Below are 20,030 nucleotides of genomic sequence, written 5' to 3' on the forward strand. Positions count from 1 at the left end.
TACAAACAAGAGGAAATGGTGCAGAGCAGAGGACAATGGACCTCCCTATGGGAACTTCTGTTCTATAAGGAGCACTGGTTACAAACCAATGCAACTGCCCTGTGGGGATAGCATCACTTAGCAATTATTGCACTTGAACCTGAGCATTCCACAGAACACTCAGCCAAGTCCACGGGTTAGACTCTGTACTCTTTTGAGCAGTGTTGACAAAGTTAAAAACTATCGCCCCAAGTCAGACTATCAGCCGTCCCAAATTCGTCAGCTCCGTGACAAAACGTTGTTCACCTTTTTGCAAGATAATGTCTATAAGAGTGTGTCTAAAATTCTTCAGGCTGCTATCTTTGACCTTTCAGTGCAAGGACGAATGATGTGAAATTCAGAAACTCACCTTCTTGGATACAACGCAAAGCTGTTCGGCTGGGAGGTACTCAAATGGGAAAATAAATCGCCAATTGAAGTTTCCTTCTCCTCCTAGGGACCTGTAGTGCACATCTGTCTTCTGCTTTTCATCTTCAAGCCCACCAATCCAGCTAAAGAAAATTCAAAAGAAACATGAGAAAATACAATCAGGCACTATAAATTCTAAGTCAAATAAAAACATCATCCATAAACTATATATGCCAAGTAGTAATGATTCTGGCAGAGGATGTTGGGAAAGATGCACAACTGGCAAAGTCTGTGTAAAGTATGCAGACTTCCCATGCAACCTCCCACTTAGATCCCAAAAATTGTAAACGCAGATGATCTTGAGAAACTAGGATGCAATAGCACAAAGGACGATGAGGATCAAAAGGACAGCATGGCCCCAGGTTTTGACAGTGTTCCGCTCCGAAGAATAGTTCTTAACCTGGACCGGAGATAGAGACAAAAAAGCTGGAGTAACTCAGCGGGACAGGCAGCATCTCTGGAGAGAAGGAATGGATGATGTTTCGGGTAAAGACCCTTCTTCAGACTGAGAGTCAGGGGAGAGGAAAAGGAGGTGAAAAGGGGAAAGGGAAGTCAAAAATGAACAAAAACAAAGTGTGTAGAAGAGGGTGACAGAAACAGCTGTGAAATGAGAGCGCGCATGTGTGGGAAGAGTGGCTGCCAGCTATCCTCACTGAGTTTAAGGGAGTAAGTCTGCTCAGTGTTCCCAGCTCTGCCAAACCTTCAGTTCAGTTGTTGTGGATAGGGGGGAGGGTGGGAGACAAAAGAGGCAAATATGATGGAAGTGCCTGAATCCTTGTGGCAGCTGGCAAATTCATCCCCACCCTACCAGCTGGTTCATAAGTATAGGCTGTCCATAAGTCAGGTGTTCATAACCTTGGACAAGAGACTAGGTCTGGTTTGAGCAGAGTATCTCTGGGTGTGTTGGGGGTATCTCTGGGCTCCCCCCCTACTTGCCCCAGTTCCCCCTCCCCTACGTGTAAACTGTCCAGAGCAATAAATTGCAGTAATCAGCAATGGGGCAGATTGAACCTCCAACAACGAGAACCAGAGTAGCTCCTTCACTGAAAATAATTTACATCGCAATATTCAACAGGGTGATAAAATGCATTTCTGCTAAAACGTTCTGCTGGGATTTAACGATCTTACATGCCTTTAACAAACAGCAAAAATGAAAAATTAAAGATAAAAAATACTGGTCCAGATTACGTTTTTATGGGCCGTGGCTGTTTGACAAACTGCTGCCAATCCACTTCCCAGTGTTTTTCAGCTTGATCTTCAGCTTTTGCATCTGTTCACGGCAGCAGAGGTACACAACATGTCAGAGGTCAAGTGCTGACACATCCGCCCTTTCATCTGCTGCTAAACTCATCACGAATTGGCCGTCACTCCGACACACAAGTGGCCACTCCATTCATTTCAACAGGGGTCACCACTTTTGTTAATATGAAGCTTCTCGTTCACTTTATTTTCGCTGCACTCCAAATCTATTGTTGTTTGATTTTTTTTCCTCCCCCAGACCTTTTGTTTTTAAATATCTCTGAACTTGAGGCATTTTGACAGCACCAAGCTATCTGGGTCATGCTGAGAGCAGGGCTTCTGGTTCAGCCACCCAAGCAACACAAAAATCAGGCACGTCACATCCTCACCTCCATTCCAGCTTTCTCCCCCCCTTCGAGCCTGCACCGCCATTCAATATGATCATGGCTGATCATCCAACTCAGTATCCCGTACCTACCTTCTCTCCATACCCCCTGATCCCTTTAGCCACAAGGACCACATCTAACTCCCTCTTAAATATAGCCAATGAACTGGCCTCAACTACCTTCTGTGGCAGAGAATTCCACAGATTCACCACTCTCTGTGTGAAAAAAAACGTTCTCATCTCGGTCCTAAAAGACTTCCCCCTTATCCTTAATCTGTGTGTGACCCCTTGTTCTGGACTTCCCCAACATCGGGAACAATCTTCCTGCATCTAGCCTGTCCAACCCCTTAAGAATTTTGTAAGTTTGTATAAGATCCCCCTCAATCTTCTAAATTCCAGCGAGTACAAGCTGATCTAATTGAGGTGTCCTAACTGAAGAAGAGTCCCGACCCGAAGCATGGTCTGTGCATTCCCTCCACAGATGCTGCCTGACCCACTGAATTCTTCCAGCACTTTGCTTTTCGCTCAAGGTCCCTGCTTCCGCAGTTACTTGTGTTATCAATGTTATCAATGTCCGTTTTCAAATGTTTTGCTGAGCTGGTAAAAACAGTTTTGAGGGCACATTTTCCAGATTTCAGGTACCTTTTGCATCAAACGCTTCCTCACATCATCCTGTTTTTAACCCACCTCCAAACTTTTGGGTTATGCCCTCTTGTCCTGGACTCTCAAAACAGAGGAAATAGTTGCTCTACCAAATCCTTTAATCATCTTAAAAACACCTCAATTAGATCACTCCCTAAGTCATCTTTAGTCAAAGGAATACAAGTAGTCTTTGTAATTGGTTCTCCATTTAATCCTTTTAGTCCCGGTAATGATCAGCAGTTACTCGGATGCTCAAAATGTGCGTGGACCGCATTATTGATGTTTTATTGAATTGAATACACAAAAATAGTCAGCTTCGAGCAAATCCAATTTCACTGAATGTTACCATTTTATATTTGGGGAGTGCAGTGTGCAAAAACATAATAGGAATTGCATTTTGCAGCATTTACTTCACTAATTTGAACTGATAGGTAGATTTTGTTTGCTAATTTATCAAATCTTTCTAATTTTGCATGGTTAAACTATGCGTTTATCTGCATGGTTAATCCAGATTTCACTAATACCTGTGACCCAAGGACAAGGAAAGACACTGACAAAAGTCAAACGTGGCATAGCCATGCCGAGTTCCAGATTACTGCTGTTTGTACAATTTTACAAGCATCAGTAATTTAACGTTCCCTCTCTTCCTCTCCCTCCCCCCTCTCCAAGTTATTACATCCAGTACCAGATGGGATACATAATGAATCTGTTGCTGTCAAATATCTTAAAGATTGCACGTCACCTTATTATATTACATGCCAGAATCTCAGTTTCAAACATTTCAGAGATGAATTTACAATGGAATTCTCTTTCCTTTCAAATAAAAGATGAAACGTAATTCTGGATTAAAAATTGTATTATAGCAAGATTAAATGTGGACAGAATGAAGTTATTCAATTATTTCCAAATATAGCTTGAATTTCAATTTATTTTTGCATTTAGTTCAGTTCAGAGTCACCAGCCCGTCCTTACCTCCCCCTCATCCACAACCATTCTTAGTAAATAACCAGGCATTTATCATTCCAATAATGATGAAATGCAATGGAATTGATAATGACAATAAATAATACCTATTGTTCAACATTATTCAAAGCTGATCACTACTGCCTACATTGTGATAAATCTTTTGTACCTAAAGGTTATTGTAATAAAATTCAATTATGCATTGCATCAAATGAATGCATTTTCATCGTGGCAGATTTGACAAGGATTGTAAAAATAAAAAGACATGATTGTTCTTATCATATAATTGCTTCTCAATAAATAAGTCAACATTTTCAGAAGAAAGGGACCTATGGTATTGACATAATATACAAGTGCCCCTATGGTGTAATAAATAGCTGTGTGTTACGGCCATCATCCATAACAAGATACCAGAGGTACCATTAGCACTCTTAAGTGTTATATAAATCAAATAGGGCATAAAATGCTGTCCAGGGCATTCTCTGTGGCATGAAGATTCCGTCTGCTCAGCTGACACGACACAAGTTGAAGGCTTTGGCTACCATGTAAGAAGAAGATTAAACCGACATCCATCAAGATGAAAGATAATTATTGTCTTTGTCAGACACCACCTGTTTCTCCAGCATTCTTGAACTCCAAAGGACAAGCTGAAACTTTCCTCTGAAGTTCATGTTTGACAGTGGCTCCAGGCATTTCTTTCATACCTATAGTGCAGCCTCCCAGTGCATCTTGCAGGCTTCATATGGTGAGCGTACTAGTTATCCGCTCACTCACATGCCTCATCACAGACAGCACAATCAGATGTCATGCTACCTCCGAAACATTATTCGGTCAGGTGCGTTAGTTTGCCACTTAAAAAGTAATTTTAGCTTTAAAATTCCTTCCACATGTACCATGTGAACAAGGCAAGTTATATTTTCATCAATACAACATGGAAATTTAGATAACAAGAACGGCAGACGCTAGAATCTTAAGTAAAACACAAAGTGATGGAATACCTCAGTGGGTCAGGCAGAACCTCTGAAGGGAATGGAGGTGACATTTTGGGTCAGTAACTGACTGATTGTAGTAGGGGGGATAAAGCTGGTAAAAAGACAAGACAGAGCCTGACAAGTGATAGGTGGGTACAAGTAAGGTGGGCTATTTTTTAAATGGGCAGATGGGTGGACAGAGATGAAAGAGACACAATGGTATCAGATAGATGATAAATTAAATGTAGAGTGAGAGATTTAGATTTTTTTAGATTTTTTTAGATTTAGAGATACAGCGCGGAAACAGGCCCTTCGGCCCACCGAGTCCGAGCCGCCCAGCGATCCCCGCACATTAACACTATCCTACACCCACTAGGGACAATTTTTACATATTACCCAGTCAATTAACCTACAAACCTGTACGTCTTTGGAGTGTGGGAGGAAACCGAAGATCTCGGAGAAAACCCACGCAGGTCACGGGGAGAACGTACAAACTCCGTACAGACGGCGCCCGTAGTCAGGATCGAACCCGAGTCTCCGGCGCTGCATTCGCTGTAAGGCAGCAACTTTATCACTGTGCCACCGAGAGGGACAGGTATAGAGGCACAACGCGTGGAAATAGGCCCTTCGGCCCAACTTGCCCATACTGGGGGCGGGAGTTGAAAAAAGGGGAACAGGATAGTAAAAGAAATGGGGACACATCTGGGTTGGGGGGGTGGGGGCAGTTACAGGAAAGTGGGGAGGAAAAAGGGGAGGGGAGAAAGGTTTGATATATAAAATTAGAGAATTCAATGTTCACAACGTTGGGTTGTAATCTACGTGGTGCTGTTCCTCCACCTTGCATGCGGCCTCACTCAGGCAATAGAGATAGCCCCAGGATAGAAAAGTTGGAATAGGAAGGGGAGTTAAAATGGTTAGTAGCTGGGAGATCCAACAGTTCTTGGCAAGCCATCACATGCTCAGTGTAGGTTGCCTAGTCTACACTTGGTCTTGTTGATGTAAGATGAGGCTGCATCAGGACCTCTGAATGCAGCAAATGCGGTTCGAGGAGATGCATGTGAATCACTGTCTCACCTGAATGAGTCTCTGAGGTTGGTGGACGGATGCAAGGGAGAAGGTGTTACATCTCTGGTGGAAGTGGAGGAAAGCACCTGGGGAGGGGATGGTTTGGGTGGGATGGGATGAGTGAACCAAGGCGTTGCAGAGGGAATGGTCACAACAGAAAGGACGATGGGAAAATGTAACCGGTGGTCGGATCACTTTGCACTTTAGGGGGACACAAAATGGTGGAGTAACTCAGCGGGTCAGGCACCATCTCAGGAGAGAAGGAATGGGTGACGTTTTGGGTCGAGACCCTTCTTCAGCCTTAGGTAGTTATTCCAGGTCTTGTTCACTTATCGCATCATAAGCTCCTAGATCCACATTGGATCTGGGTCAAGCAATTACTCCATTTCAAACCTTGCACATTCTCTTCCAATATCGTGGTCAAAGTCCCCGTTTAGGATCAAACATTTTACATCTCCATCTCAAAAGCCAAAGGAGCAAAATGAGGCCATTCGGCCCATCAAGTCTGCTCCACCATTTAATCATATCTTTCCCACTCAACTTCATTCTTTTTAGTTTAGTTTAGTTTAGAGATACAGCGTGGAAACAGGCCCTTCGGCCCACCGGGTCCGTGCCAACCAGTGATCCCCGCACATTAACACTATCCTACACCCACAAGGGACAATTTTTACATTTACCAGGCCAATCAACCTAAATACCTGTACGTCTTTGGAGTGTGGGAGGAAACCAAAGATCTCGGAGAAAACCCACGCAGGTCACGGGGAGAACGTACAAACTCCGTACAGACGGCGCCCGTAGTCAGGATCGAACCCGGGTCTCCGGCACTGCTTTCGCTGTAAGGCAGCAACTCTACCGCTGCGCCACCGTGACCACCCTCTCCTGCCTTCTTCCCGTCACCTTTGATACTCTTACTTATCAAGAACCTGTCAATCTCTGCTTTAAAAGTACCCATTGACTTGGCCTCCACAGCCATCTGTGGCAATGAATTCCACAGATTGACCACCCTCTGACTAAAGAAATTCCTTCTCATATCCTCAGCTAGCATAGCTAGGTTCTTTTATTCTGAGGCTATGTCCGAGACTCTTCCACTAGACTCTCTTCCCTCTCCAGTTCCTTCTCTCTAGAGATGCTGCCTGACCAGTTGAGTTACTCCAGCATTTTGTGTCTACCTTCTCTTCCCTCCCCTCTGGTTTCTAAAAAAATTATTATGCTTTTGAGCAAGTGTAGGTTCATTCGCCACCATATCCAGTTGAGGTTCGATGTCAACCATTTTTTTTATATCACTGTGGTGAAGCGTCAGTGAAATGGCAGTGGGACATGTTCTAATTGAGCAGCTTTCACAAGCTGAGGTGCAGCACCAACAAATGTCATTGCACAGTATCAATACAAAATACTGCCAATACTGGAGTCAATGCCAGCCAGAGCTAATTCCTGAACATTTAACCTACAAAATTGTAGATAAGGGCCTGGATTGGGGCTGGGCTCCCTGTATGACGTAACCATCTTTACCCACAACTACACCGGGCAGATTCAGTCTATCTATTTTGCTGATATTTTAGAACCCACCACCTCTCCCCTCCACCCAGGTCAATGCCCGCCAGTGCTGTGGCATAGATTTCTGGGCAGCATATTGGCACAGCCCGTAGAACTAGCTGTCACGGGCAGTCACGGTAGCGCAGTGGTAGCTGATTTACCGCTAATGCAGCGCCGGAGACCCGGGTTCCACCCCGACTACGGGCGCCATCTGTAAGCAGTTTGTACGTCTCCCCATGACCTGCGTGGGTTTTCTCCGAGATCTTCGGTTTCCTCCCACACTCCAAAGACGTGCAGGTTTGTAGGTTAATTGGCTTGGTAAATGTAAAAAATTTCCCTAGTGGGTGTAGTATAGTGTTAATGTGCGGGGATCGCTGGTCGGCGCGGACCTGGTGGGCCGAAGGGCCTGTTTCCGTGCTGGCCCTTTCTATTTTTTAAACAGATATTGTAAATAGACTGTGTTTAGGAAGGAACTGCAGATGCTGGTTTAAAGCAAAGATAGACACAAAATGCTAGAGTAACTCAGCGGGACAGGCTGCACCTCTGGAGTGAAGGAATGGGTGACGTTTCTGGTCAAGACCCTTCTTCGGCCTGTGTACATAGAGTAGATGCACACAATCTTTTACCCAGAGTGCCATGTGTCAATAAATTGACCTTGAAACCTTGAAGAGTAGGGGAATCAAGAACCAGGGGACATGGGATTAAGGTGAAAGGGGAAAGATTTCATAGGAACCCGAGGAGCAATTTTTTCCACACAGAGGGTAGTGGGTATGTGGAACGAGCTGCCAGAAGTAGTAGTTGAGGTAGGTACTACAGCAGCATTTTAAAGGCACATGAAAAGGAAAGATTTGGAGGAATACTGGACCAAGTGGACCCATCGGGCCCAAACCTCTCCTGCATTAGTGCAGCACCCTCTCCTCCCCCTCCCCCCTCCCCATCTCACACAAACCCCCCCCTTATCCTCCCTCCTCCCCCCCCTCCCTCCCCCTCCCTCCCAAGGAGATAGATTTAAACTTTAAAATGTGAATAACTTTAAAAATATAACACCGATTTCAATGAAACTTCTTCCATTAGCACCAAAAGGACGACGGTGAGTAAAGTGGGCCTAACATTGTTGCGCTATCGTGTATCGTTTTGGCTGTAGTTCAGGAACAAACAAACAAACAAACGAGAGTTTTAGTATATAGATAGATAGATGGGCCAAATGTGGGTAGAATAGTGTGGAAGGGGCATCGTGGTCGCCATGAGTAAGTTGTGACAGAAGGCCTGTTTCGGTGCTGTGGTACTCTATGAGTCCAAGACTATCCTCAAGATTTTCCAGTATTTTCCTGCGCACTCAAAATTGTGCATTTCATAATCTTCCGAAGATTCAATCCTCAACGACTCTGCTCGTCACAACTTCAAATTCAAAATAATTTGCCAGACATGATTCATAAATCCAGCCCAGTAGAGCAGAGAAAGCATCCTCCCCCTCCAGAAATATATTTGCAAGTATTTTCCACTCATTTCATTTACTTATGGCAAATAATTTGAATGTTTCTATCGCCATGCATCCATCAGTGAATCACAAGCACCATTGTGAGGGACTTTTACTGGTCAAACATTACTAGTGCAGGGCTTAAAGAAAATAATAAAGAATATGAGAATACTTTAACCAATGATGGTTTGATTTTGTTTACAGAAATATCAAGTGTTTAAATATCACAACCTTTAAAAGTGGGGCTTCAACTTAGACGGTCTTACCAAACTTGAGTACATTACTCATAATACAGAATCTGATCTGTGTTATGAGTAATGTCTACAAATAAAGACAGCTGCTTGTAACATTTTTACGCATTACAAAACACCCTAACTGGACTAGCTGGAATTTTTGCCAAAGTTCACAGAGGACAACTTTTAACTTCCAAATGAATGCAAAAAAACAAAAAACCGAGGTTCACGATTGAATGTTCTGATTCTTAATTTAGAAATATTCCAGTCATTTCCTGAAGCAAATGTTTTCTTGGAGCATTTTCACCTCCTTTATTCTCCAGTAAAGTGGCTGGTTTTCAAAGCACATTGCAATGCAGAGAAGGTGGCCAATCGTAAGTCAGGACATTGTGTGCACAGGTGCATGCTGGAATCTGCCCAGAGTGTGGTAATGGCCAAGATGCGTCTGGTCCACCAAATACATGACAGTCCAACCAGGTGAATCCATTCTAGCATCAAAGGCACACAAGAATGAACAGTGCAATCAGGCAGCATTTAAAGAGCAATAACTTACTCAATGGTCCAAGTCTCGGGTTTTGTTGTGGCCACCAGTATACACACAGCCTTGGTTCAAAGAAGGAGCAAACAGCTGGGTGCAAGATGAGATAAGGTTAACTGCCCTCGACTTTGAAACAGAACTGGACTGTGGGTGGTACTAAGGTGTCCTTTTAAAACTAGCCAGTTGGAGTGAGATGGGAAGCAGCAGGAGTCATATCTTGGAATTCAAGGCCTGACGACTCCAGCTGCTGTATCCATGATCTTCACTCCATCCCACTGGGAGGAGGCAGGATTGCTTGCTCAAGGCTGCATGGTGTTTAGTTCCTTCTGCAATATCCGACACAAGGAGAGGAACTCTGCATTGGCAATCTCTGGATAAAAGCAAATTGTACTGACAGCTGGCCAGGAATATTTGTATCTGTTTTTCAGATGTCAAAACCTGCCCACCCCAAAACACAAAAATTATTAAAGGATAATGAACAGCTGCAAAGATTCTTTATTTAATACTCTCTATGCTTTCTTTATTGTCACGTGTACCAGGTACAGTGAAATAAATATATATATATATATTTTTTTTCCCCTACAGCTCAGCAAGGCAATCTCCGTACATAAGTATAATCGCTCCAGTCAATACAGAATGTGCAGAACAGCCCACTGAGTCCATATGCAAGAGGTACCATTTTGGCGCCATTTAACGATGAAAGGAATGCTGAACTTCATCGAGACACTGAAAACCTGTGCTGTGTTGATGGCCACAATGGCCTTATTAGTCACCTCGGAACCCACAAAACTAGATTCAAAGCCAATCACTATCAGACCCGAGAGACTGCCTAAAAAGATTCCACAACACTCTGTATTCAGGCCACGACTCATTAGCCATCCCAGACCCTCTTGGACGTGGGGCAACTTTCAAATAACGATGAGAAGTAATACAGGAAGGAAATAGAGAAACTTGTGTCCAGGTGTCGAGACAACAACCTTTCTCTCAATGTCAGCAAGACAACGAGGATAGTGATTGGACTTCAGGAAGCGAACATACCCCAGTCTGCACTGATGGCGCTGAAGTAGAGATGGTTGAAAACTTCGAATTCCTAGGAGTCAATATCACCCACAACTTCTCCTGGAGTCTTGTATTGTCTTTCTGCTGACTGGTTAGCACGCAACAAAAGCTTTTCACTGTACCTCGGTACACGTGACAATAAACTAAACTGAACTTAACATCTGCTATGAGCTTCATTATGGGTATATGACTGTGGTTGTGACTGCCAAAGAACATGTCTGCAGTAATGCGTTTTCCCTGAAAATGAGGTGCAATCCTAATGAAGCACAATGCATGCTAAGCCTCGGACCAATGTGCTATCGAAACGGCCAAAAAATTCTGTGGCAACTGGAGCAAACTGATGGTGTTAGAAATCCAAATCAAAACACCTGACAAACAACAGAGGGGAGAGAAAGGAAATCAATACTTCCAGTCAAGGTCATCAAACTGGAATGTGAGAAGATATCCATGTCTTAGATTGCAGGGAGGTGTGATGGGATGGAGGGGACAGAGGGAATGTCAGGGAGGGGTGCAACCAACAATGTTACGGTCACTTTAAAAACTGCCAGCTGAAGATGGGAAAGATAAAATTATAACAGAGAGCACAGGAAGATTCAGATGAAAGCTGAAGTAGTGTTCCTAGTCTACGTTGAACATCCTTGGATTAACACAGAAGGGTGAGGACAGATTGGAATGGGAAAGTGATGGAAAATTAACACGAGAAGATATTAAAAGCTAAGGGTCCTCCACATGGACGAAGCTTCACTTGGATGAGCTTGAAACAACTGCCTTCACAAAGATACAATCTTTCTAATACTTCGCAATGACATGGCTGGTCATTTGGCTCAGGATCTGCACCAGTGCTCAGTCAATCCTGTTTCCTCTCAACTCATTCCCTCACTCATGGATATTATCTCCCTGCACTTGGAGCAAGTAACAGTAGGCAATTAGCCCAACAATCAGCATAGCTTTGGGATGTGGGAGGAAACCTGTGCACCAGGGAATCTTCACCGGAGAACACACTCCTCATGCCCATCCACTGACACTGTACATGGAACAGTAATACACAGGGATAGCTCTTAGGCCCACGATGTCTACGTCGAACGTGATGCTAAGTTAAACCCAATACTCTCTGCCTGCACATCCATGTGGCACGGTGGCGCAGCGGTAGAGTTGCTGCCTTACAGTGAATGCAGCGCCTGAGACCTGGGTTTTCTCCGAGATCTTCGGTTTCCTCCCACACTCCAAAGACATGCAGGTTTGAAGGTTAATTGGGTTGGTAAATGTAAAAATTGTCCCTAGTGGGTATAGGATAGTGTTAATGTGCGGGGATCCCTGGTCGGCGCGGACCCGGTGGGCCGAAAGGGCCTGTTTCCGCGCTGTATCTCAGAACTAAATATCTGTATCCACTCCTTGCACATACATGTGCCTATCCAAAAGCCTCGTAAATGCCATATTGTATCTGTCTCCACCACTACCCCTCTCAGTGTAAGAATACTTGACCTGGACATCTCCTTTGCTCCATAAAGAGCCACATCTCTGGCCAAATTGCTGCCACATTAGTGTTCGCTTCACAGTGGAAAATGGCCCTCAACATATAACTATAAAATCGCTTTTAACCCCATCAACTTGTTCTCAATTATCAAATGACTGAAAATGGACAGTGTGTTGACAGATGCTTTCAAGTAGCACTGGCACAAGGCCTCATTACGGTGATGGCTAAACATGGATGAAGGATCAGAATGCTGGAGGCAAGAGGAAGACATTCTCAATTGACATCAAAGGGAGTATTTGATCAGATGAAGCATCAAAGGGCCCTGATAAATATAAATCAAAAGGAAAATCAAAAGGCTTAAACTAGAATCATAAAATGCACAGAGGGGAATGGCTTGACCATTGGAGGCCATTGTTAGCACCTGGTCTTTCGTATGGAGTTCCTCAGGCCAGTGCCTCAGGATCGAATAACTTCAGCTGCTTGACTAAAGTCCATCAGAAGATCAGAATTTTTTCTAATTTTTATTAAAATTAATTCTATTCACAAATTCTCAGATAATGAAGGAGACTCTAGCCTCAAGCTGCAAGATGGCACGGTGGAGCAGCGGTAGAGTTGCTGCCTTACAGCGAATGCAGCGCCGGAGACCCGGGTTCCATCCCGACTACGGGTGCTGTCTGTACGGAGTTTGTACGTTCTCCCCATGATCTGCGTGGGTTTTCTCCGAGATCTTCGGTTTCTTCCCACACTCCAAAGACGTACAGGCGTGTAGGTTAATCGGCTTGGTAAATGTAGAAAAATTGTCCCTAGTGGGTATAGGGTAGTGTATTAGTGTGTGGGGATCGCTGGTCGGCGCCGGCCCGGTGGCCCGGTGGCCCGATAGGGCCTGTTTCCGCGCTGTATCTCTAACCTAAACTAAGTCCTGACAATATTCAGGCCAGAGCTGATGTGAAGTAACATTCGAGGAATGATCATTCTAACCTCATCTCATTGACACTTATTAGCAAAACCAAACCCAGCCGTCTGAAGAAGGGTCTTGACCCGAAACATCATCTACTTCTTTTCTTCAGAGATGCTCTCTGACCCGCTGAGTTACTCCAGCTTTATGTGGCCACCAATCACCAGCTTCCTTCCTCCAGGCCCTGTCCCAATTGCAGTGGCTACAAAAGTACACAGTCAGAATACCCCCTGGTGTTACCAGCTCCGAACTCCTCAAAGATACACCTCTTTGATACGAGACACGTTGGGAATGATGGAACACTAAGCAGAGACCGGGATTTGTGCACCAACACTCCAGCAGCTCAACGCCATCCAGTTGGATGGTGTGCCCTGGTGTGACCCTCCAGCTCCAGCTCCTCCCAATACTGACACGCAGCAGGTGTAAATCGTACGGCACTGCACACTAATGCGTTTGCAAACTCACAGCCTCAACCACCCGGGGGGGGCACAAGGCAGCACCACCCCACATTGGCCCCAACCCACGTTGGCCCCACCCCCACGTTGGCCCCACCCCACGTTGGCCCCACCCCACGTTGGCCCCACCCCACGTTGGCCCCACCCCACGTTGGCCCCACCCCACGTTGGCCCCACCCCATGTTGGCCCCACCCCACGTTGGCCCCACCCCACGTTGGCCCCTCTTGTGCCACACACCTTGGCTTGCAAGTAAATGGCTGATCCTTATCAACTCAAGGTCAAAATCCCGCGACCCTCTCCCTAACAGCACAAACTGCCTACTAGATAGACTACTGAGGTTCAGGCTACATCTTATTTCTTGAGGGCAAATAGGGAACTAATAGCTTTGCCAGAAACTAAATCAATAGACAATAGACAATAGGTGCAGGAGTAGGCCATTCGGCACCTTTGAGCCAGCACCACCATTCAATGTGATCATGGCTGATCATTCTCAATCAGTATCCCGTTCCTGCCTTCTCCCCATACCCCCTGACTCCGCTATCCTTAAGAACTCTATCTAGCTCTCTCTTGAATGCAGTTACCAGATAAAACTGCGTGCGGAACAAGTGCCAGCTATCCTGAGGGAAACTTCGGAGGGAACCAGCTACTAGATGGTTTGATTAGTCTTTTGCCCCTATACCCAGGTCAGACGACCAATTTGCACATCAGGACTGCTGCGGGCCTCCACCAGAGTTTCCTCTGGCTTCGCCCTGCCCGGGCATAGTTCACCATCTTTCACTTTATAAATCACTTTATAAATGAAACAAATTGTGAGAGAAAAATTGCCTCACAGACCAGGTTTAAACTCTATGATCACCCTGTCCCTTTGTCGTTGTCCTTGATTATGCAACGAGGCAGACGCTCAAGGATCACGAGGACCTCGGCTTCACAACCACCCCAAGGCGTTCGAGAAGAATCGGCTCAGTCAACTTGTCAGACCTCGACATCACTGATGACATCGTCCTGCCGTCAGACCAAACAGGAGGTGCTCGGCAGGGTGGAGATGGAGTGTGAGAAAGTGGGCCTCCACCTCAATGCCAAGAAGACGGAGCACATGGCGTTCAACGGTGGTGACCATGAGCCTCCTATGACCAGTGGCGGTGCATCCCTCAAGAAAGTGGAGGACTTCAAGTACCTGGGAGCGAGGATGCAGAGCTTGGAGAATGACATCAAGGTCCGGAAAGCGCTCGCATGGAGAGCCCTCAATAACATGGGGAAAATCTGGACGTCTCGGATGTCTAAGGGTCTCAAACTGAGATTCTTCCATGCGACTGTAGAGACAATATTATTGTACAGGTGTGAGGCATGGACTCTCACTCGAGCACTGTCCAAGTCTCCCGATGGTGTCTACACCCGAATGCTCAGAAAAGGTCAAAATGTCAGTTGGAGGGGCCACACCACCAACGCCCAGCTCTACGGGGAGATGCCACCTCTGACCGAGAAGATCAGGTGGAGAAGGGTGAGGCTCGGTGGTCATTGCCACCGCCGTCCAGAAACACCAGCAAACAAGGTTGTGCTGTGGGAACCCACCCATGGAAGACGGAACCCGGGACCACCAAACAAGACCATGCTGAAGACGTTGGTGGAAGACGCTTATGTAGAGACAACAGAGGAGCTGGCCGGCTGTGTGGAGGACAGAGACATGTGGGGCGTCCATCACCGTGCCCGTCGGAAACCAGCACCACTGCGTCGCTAATGTTTTCAACGATTTAAAATTAATTAATCAAATTAAAGATTACACTTCCATCCAGTAGATACATTTAATAGATTGGGAAAATAGTTTAATACTAGTTAACTGTGATAGAAGAATCGTGTAAGGATGTGGTGCAGATGGGGAGAGGGGAGCAGCATACAGTAAGAAAAAGACCCAGGCTGTTCTGGAATAATGTCAGGAGGTCATTCCTCACATTGAAGTTTGGTTCAATCTGGAACACAATTAAAAGGTTTGACGGGAAGAGTGTTTGCACTGGGCCTGTACTCTCTGGAGTTTAGAAGAATGAGGGGGGACCTCATTGAAACGTGAAAGGCTTGGATAGAGTGGATGTGGAGAGGATGTTTCCACTAGTGGGAGAGTCCAGGACTAGGGGTCATAGCCTCAGAATTAAAGGAGGTTCCTTTCAGAAGGAGATGAGGAGGAATTTATTTGGTCATGGGGTGGTGAATCTGTGGAATTCTTTGCCACAGAGGGCTGTGGAAACCAAGTCAAAGGATATTTTTAAGGCTGAGATAGACTGATAGATTCCTGATAAGTACAGGTGTCAAGGGTTATGGGGAGAAGGCAGGAAAATGGGGTTAGGAGGGAGAGATAGATCAGCCACGATTGAATGGTGGAGTAGACTTGATGGGTCGAATGGCCTAATTCTGCTCCTATCACATGACCTTTTGACCGAAAGTTGTGGCCAGGCCAATTGAAAATTCTGAAACAGGTTGATAGATTTTTTTTTGTTAGGCAAGTGTTCTCTGGGTTACCTAACAGAAGCAAATAGATGGTTTCAAGATACAGATTGGCCGCGATCAAAATGTGTGACGGAACAAATGGGCCGAATAGCCTATTCCCTTTCCTATGGACAAGAGTCAGAGGTTATCTCAAGAGGCAGAAAGCCTCCCATGACACAGTGGCATCACTGGAGCCACTCATGTAAGGAGCGACCATTTACCACACATTCCACTGTTGCAGCTGAACAGATGGTGATTGCAATGGGCAAAGATAGTGATGCAAGGCAATAGCTTACTATCACTATCAAAATCAACCAAGAATAGCTGCAATAAACAGTGTCCCTGCTAACACCAGGCATAAACTGGGAAAAAAAACACATTCCCAATTTAGCAAAGTTAGTTTCGGAATAAATGGCATCTAATTTGTATATTATTAATGAGCTACATCTTGCTGGAAGACAGTTAACATAGAAACATAGAAAATAGGTGCAGGAGGAGGCCATTTGGCCCATTGAGCCAGCACCGCCATTCATTATGATCATGGCTGATCATCCACAATCAGTAACCCGTGCCTGCCTTCTCCCCATATCCCTTGATTCCACTACCCCCCCAGAGCTCTATGTAACTCTCTTTTAAATTCATCCAGTGAATTGGCCTCCACTACCTTCTGTGGCAGAGAATTCTACAAATTCACAACTCTCTGGGTGAAAAAGTTTCTTCTCACCTCAGTTTTAAATGGCCTCCCCTTTATTCTTAGACTGTGTTCCCTGGCTCTGAACTCCCCCAACATTGGGAACATTTTTCCTGCATCTAGCTTGTCCAGTCCTTTTATGATTTTATACGTCTCTGTAAGATCCCCTCTCATCCTTCTAAACTCCAGTGAACACAAGCCCAGTCTTTCCAATCTTTCCTCTTAACTCCAATATAAAAATGATATTGATTCTTCAAGACAAAGCCAAACTTTGCTACACTTCCAGATTAGCACCCGGCAGGGCAAGACAACAAACAGTGGATGCCAATTAGTCCCGACAGCAATTAACTCTCGATCGTAGACCAGATACGGTCTTGTCTCATCATGGGATTTTTCTTCCTTCCTTTCACTGCTCCAAACCCAATCTCAGGTTCACCTTTTTCAAACAGTGCCTGCTCAAGATTTGCTCTACCTTCATATTATTCTCATGAACTTGGGAGTTTATCTTCTTCATTTCTCCCCAATTTTCTGCAATATGTACTTTTGCTCCACATTTTCAAGGTAAGATGCTTTAAAATAGCAGAGCTAATACTTTCCAACACACAATTCATTGAAATTCGTGCAAAGCATCTTTATTTGATAGTATTCCAGATCAAACGATTTTCGCATTTTCCCTACACATTTCCCTCGTATTCCTTCACTCATTTTATTTTCCCATTTCTCTTTTCATTGATCGAGAATAAGAATAAGAATAAGAATCAGTTTATTGGCAAAGTATGTGCACATACAAGGAATGTGCCTTGGAGCTCCGCTCACAAATGACAACACAAACATACAGTTAACAATTAAGAATAAAGCAAAAACACATCAAAACAACAAAATCCTACTGAGATAGCCGTGAAGCGGCAATCATAGAGGGAGGAGGAAGCACGACACATCATTGTCAGGCATTTTCACAACCACGCCAACTAATACAAGAAGCAGATATTTTAGGAAAAAAAAATCAAAATGAAGCCTCTCCTCTTTAAAGGCTTATTGACCTGTGCATACGTGGGTTAAAGTATTTACAAATGGTCAGATGGAGGTAAATCGTGCAACCTGCAGCAAACCGTGGCTTGTTGGAGTGAACTCCCAGCCCCGCAGCATGTGAAACTGGATAGGAAGCTTTGACTGTCAATGCTGCTGTGACTTGTCCTGGGGAAACCTCCAATACAGAGGGAGGGTCAAACAGAGTTCAGTAAACTGATGAACCAACACAATATCAGCTTTCTCAAGGTACTCCTTTCACTTATCTCAAATCCCTGCTCGTTATTAAACTGATGGCTTACACTAAGTAAATAAAAGAACATTTTCCGCTGCCAAATGACCCAGACGAGGCATAGCCAGTCCTGCCGGCAGAGAACTGTGTTGGGTTGATTTAGACTCTTGCACTGCGCCGATTACCAACAGGAGTTCAAAAGTTCAGATGAACCATGAACTTTGCCATTTCACAGCAGGCTATTCCAGAAATATAGCCCAAAAGAAAAAAGAGTGGGGGGGGGGGGGGGGGATAAAGTCTCCAGAGGAACCCATGACATTTTTTTTCGTGGGCTTTCGGGAAAGTATGTTTGTCAATAAAATAATTTTAATTCCTACTAGGAATTTGGGGGAAGAGAGGGGAAGGAATTATCGGGCAACTGTGCATTGTAGGGTAACGTTTGCTTTTAACCCTTGCATAATTTGCCACATTTTCTTGCCACATGCTCAGTAAACCCGCAAAAGCGTAAACTCTGAGAGGTTTAGTTTAGGCTGCTGGATTCGTGTTGCTGCCGCAGTACAGGAAATCAGTGGAAAAATCAAAACAAATGGGTCATGACTTATTTTATTTATTTAAGACGGGGCTGCATGTCATCCTGTGATGTGGCCTTGGCCCTTACTATACAAAACAGCACTAAGGATAACTGAGCTGGGAATGATAACAAACACATGTTGTATGTGCCTTTAACATAATGCACTTTCAAGGAAGTTACTCATTTGGATTTCAAAGGAATGATAACATGTACCCATCGTGATGCCGAGAGGGCAGCAAGAGTAAAGATTCTGCAAGATTTGCAGGCTACATGCAATTTGTCAGTTAGCAGATATATTTTACCACTCTGGTGCACTCTTCCCCCCCACCACCCCCCCCCCCCCCCCCCCCACACCACCCCCCCTAACAAAAAAACCCATTTACTTAGCAAAAACCTAACAAGGCTTCAGGGAATAGGTAATAGTCCATATACAGGCTGCAAGGGCGTTTTTCAATTACGTCTGAACCAGCTTCAAGTTAGCAGAGAGAATGAGCTTTTCACACAACCATACACTTGAAGCAGAGAACTGAAAGACTGGACGTTTGAAAGAACGGGCAAATTTTGAAAGCCTTGGAAAGGAGCAAATATCTACGCCATACTTTTCGGAAGAAAATGCGGAAAAGATAGTGGTCAGATCCTGGTTGGGAAGAAAAGAGAGCTTTTAGAATTGCACAAGCAAAGACATTAAAGTGTATTTATTAATAACTGTACCCCTTCACGTGCCCAATGAGTAGATATTGGATTTGAGGGTAAAATTCATATTTGCATAGTTTTTGCAAACTGAAACCACTGGAAGTGACATTTTCAGAAGCAAACGTTAAATTGTGGGTCTGAGAATGCTAGCCAAGACTACCTTTGTGAAGGGGGCTGAGAAGCTGGCTCAGACAGTTAGGACTGACCTTCACCTGACTGGGCCTGACAGAATAGCTCGTTCATCACTCGTAAATTACCATGAAACATAAACTTTGCTAACCTTTGTTTAGTAATTGGTTCCTACGACAGTGGTACCAAGGGTAAACTTAAGTGCATTCTATACACGGCAGTGGAGAGTCCCTCCTCACATGAAACACAATAGATCTTACATTCCATTAAAGAAAGGAGAGGAAGTAGACAAAATGGACTTTTAATAGGGTGTGACAAATGTTATTCTGATTCATTTTTGGAGAGGGGGGGGGGGGGGGGGAGAGAAATTACTGGCAAAATAATTCCATCATTGTGCCATGCAATGAAAAGGGCAAGCATTTACAACATAAATGTCAAATCACAATAGTATTTTGAAACTCTTCACTCCACAAAATTACAATTCAAAACAATTGCGCAGGTCTGTCTGTGCAGTAATGGCATGGTACAATGCTGACAATAGACAGTGTAGACCTGATTGAAGGATCAAGAAATATATCCATACTTACAGTCCAGAAAAGAATGTGATTTTGGAAATAAAGCAAACCCACGCAATAATGGACCTTAAAATAACGGATTTTGGTTACAGTGGACTGAGGCTCCTGTTGAACCGACCCCCTCCTTCCCTCCCTATTTACGCTAGTTACCCCAAGACAGGGTCGCCAACTGTCCCGTATTAGCCGGGGCATCCCGTATTT

General features: G+C 44.7%; 1 protein-coding gene across 1 annotated transcript in view; it reads right to left on the bottom strand.

Moving 5' to 3' along the window:
* The window catches only part of LOC144601510 (myoferlin-like), a 285,637-nt gene that overhangs the window by 29,111 nt on the left and 236,496 nt on the right, over window positions 1–20,030 (bottom strand). The window contains exon 49 of the mRNA XM_078413727.1: window positions 389–530. Within this exon, the coding sequence (XP_078269853.1) occupies window positions 389–530 (142 nt within the window). The remainder of the gene's footprint in view (window positions 1–388; window positions 531–20,030) is intronic.

This window comes from Rhinoraja longicauda, chromosome 16, assembly GCF_053455715.1.
Source record: "Rhinoraja longicauda isolate Sanriku21f chromosome 16, sRhiLon1.1, whole genome shotgun sequence".
In the NCBI taxonomy this organism is placed as follows: domain Eukaryota; kingdom Metazoa; phylum Chordata; class Chondrichthyes; order Rajiformes; family Arhynchobatidae; genus Rhinoraja; species Rhinoraja longicauda.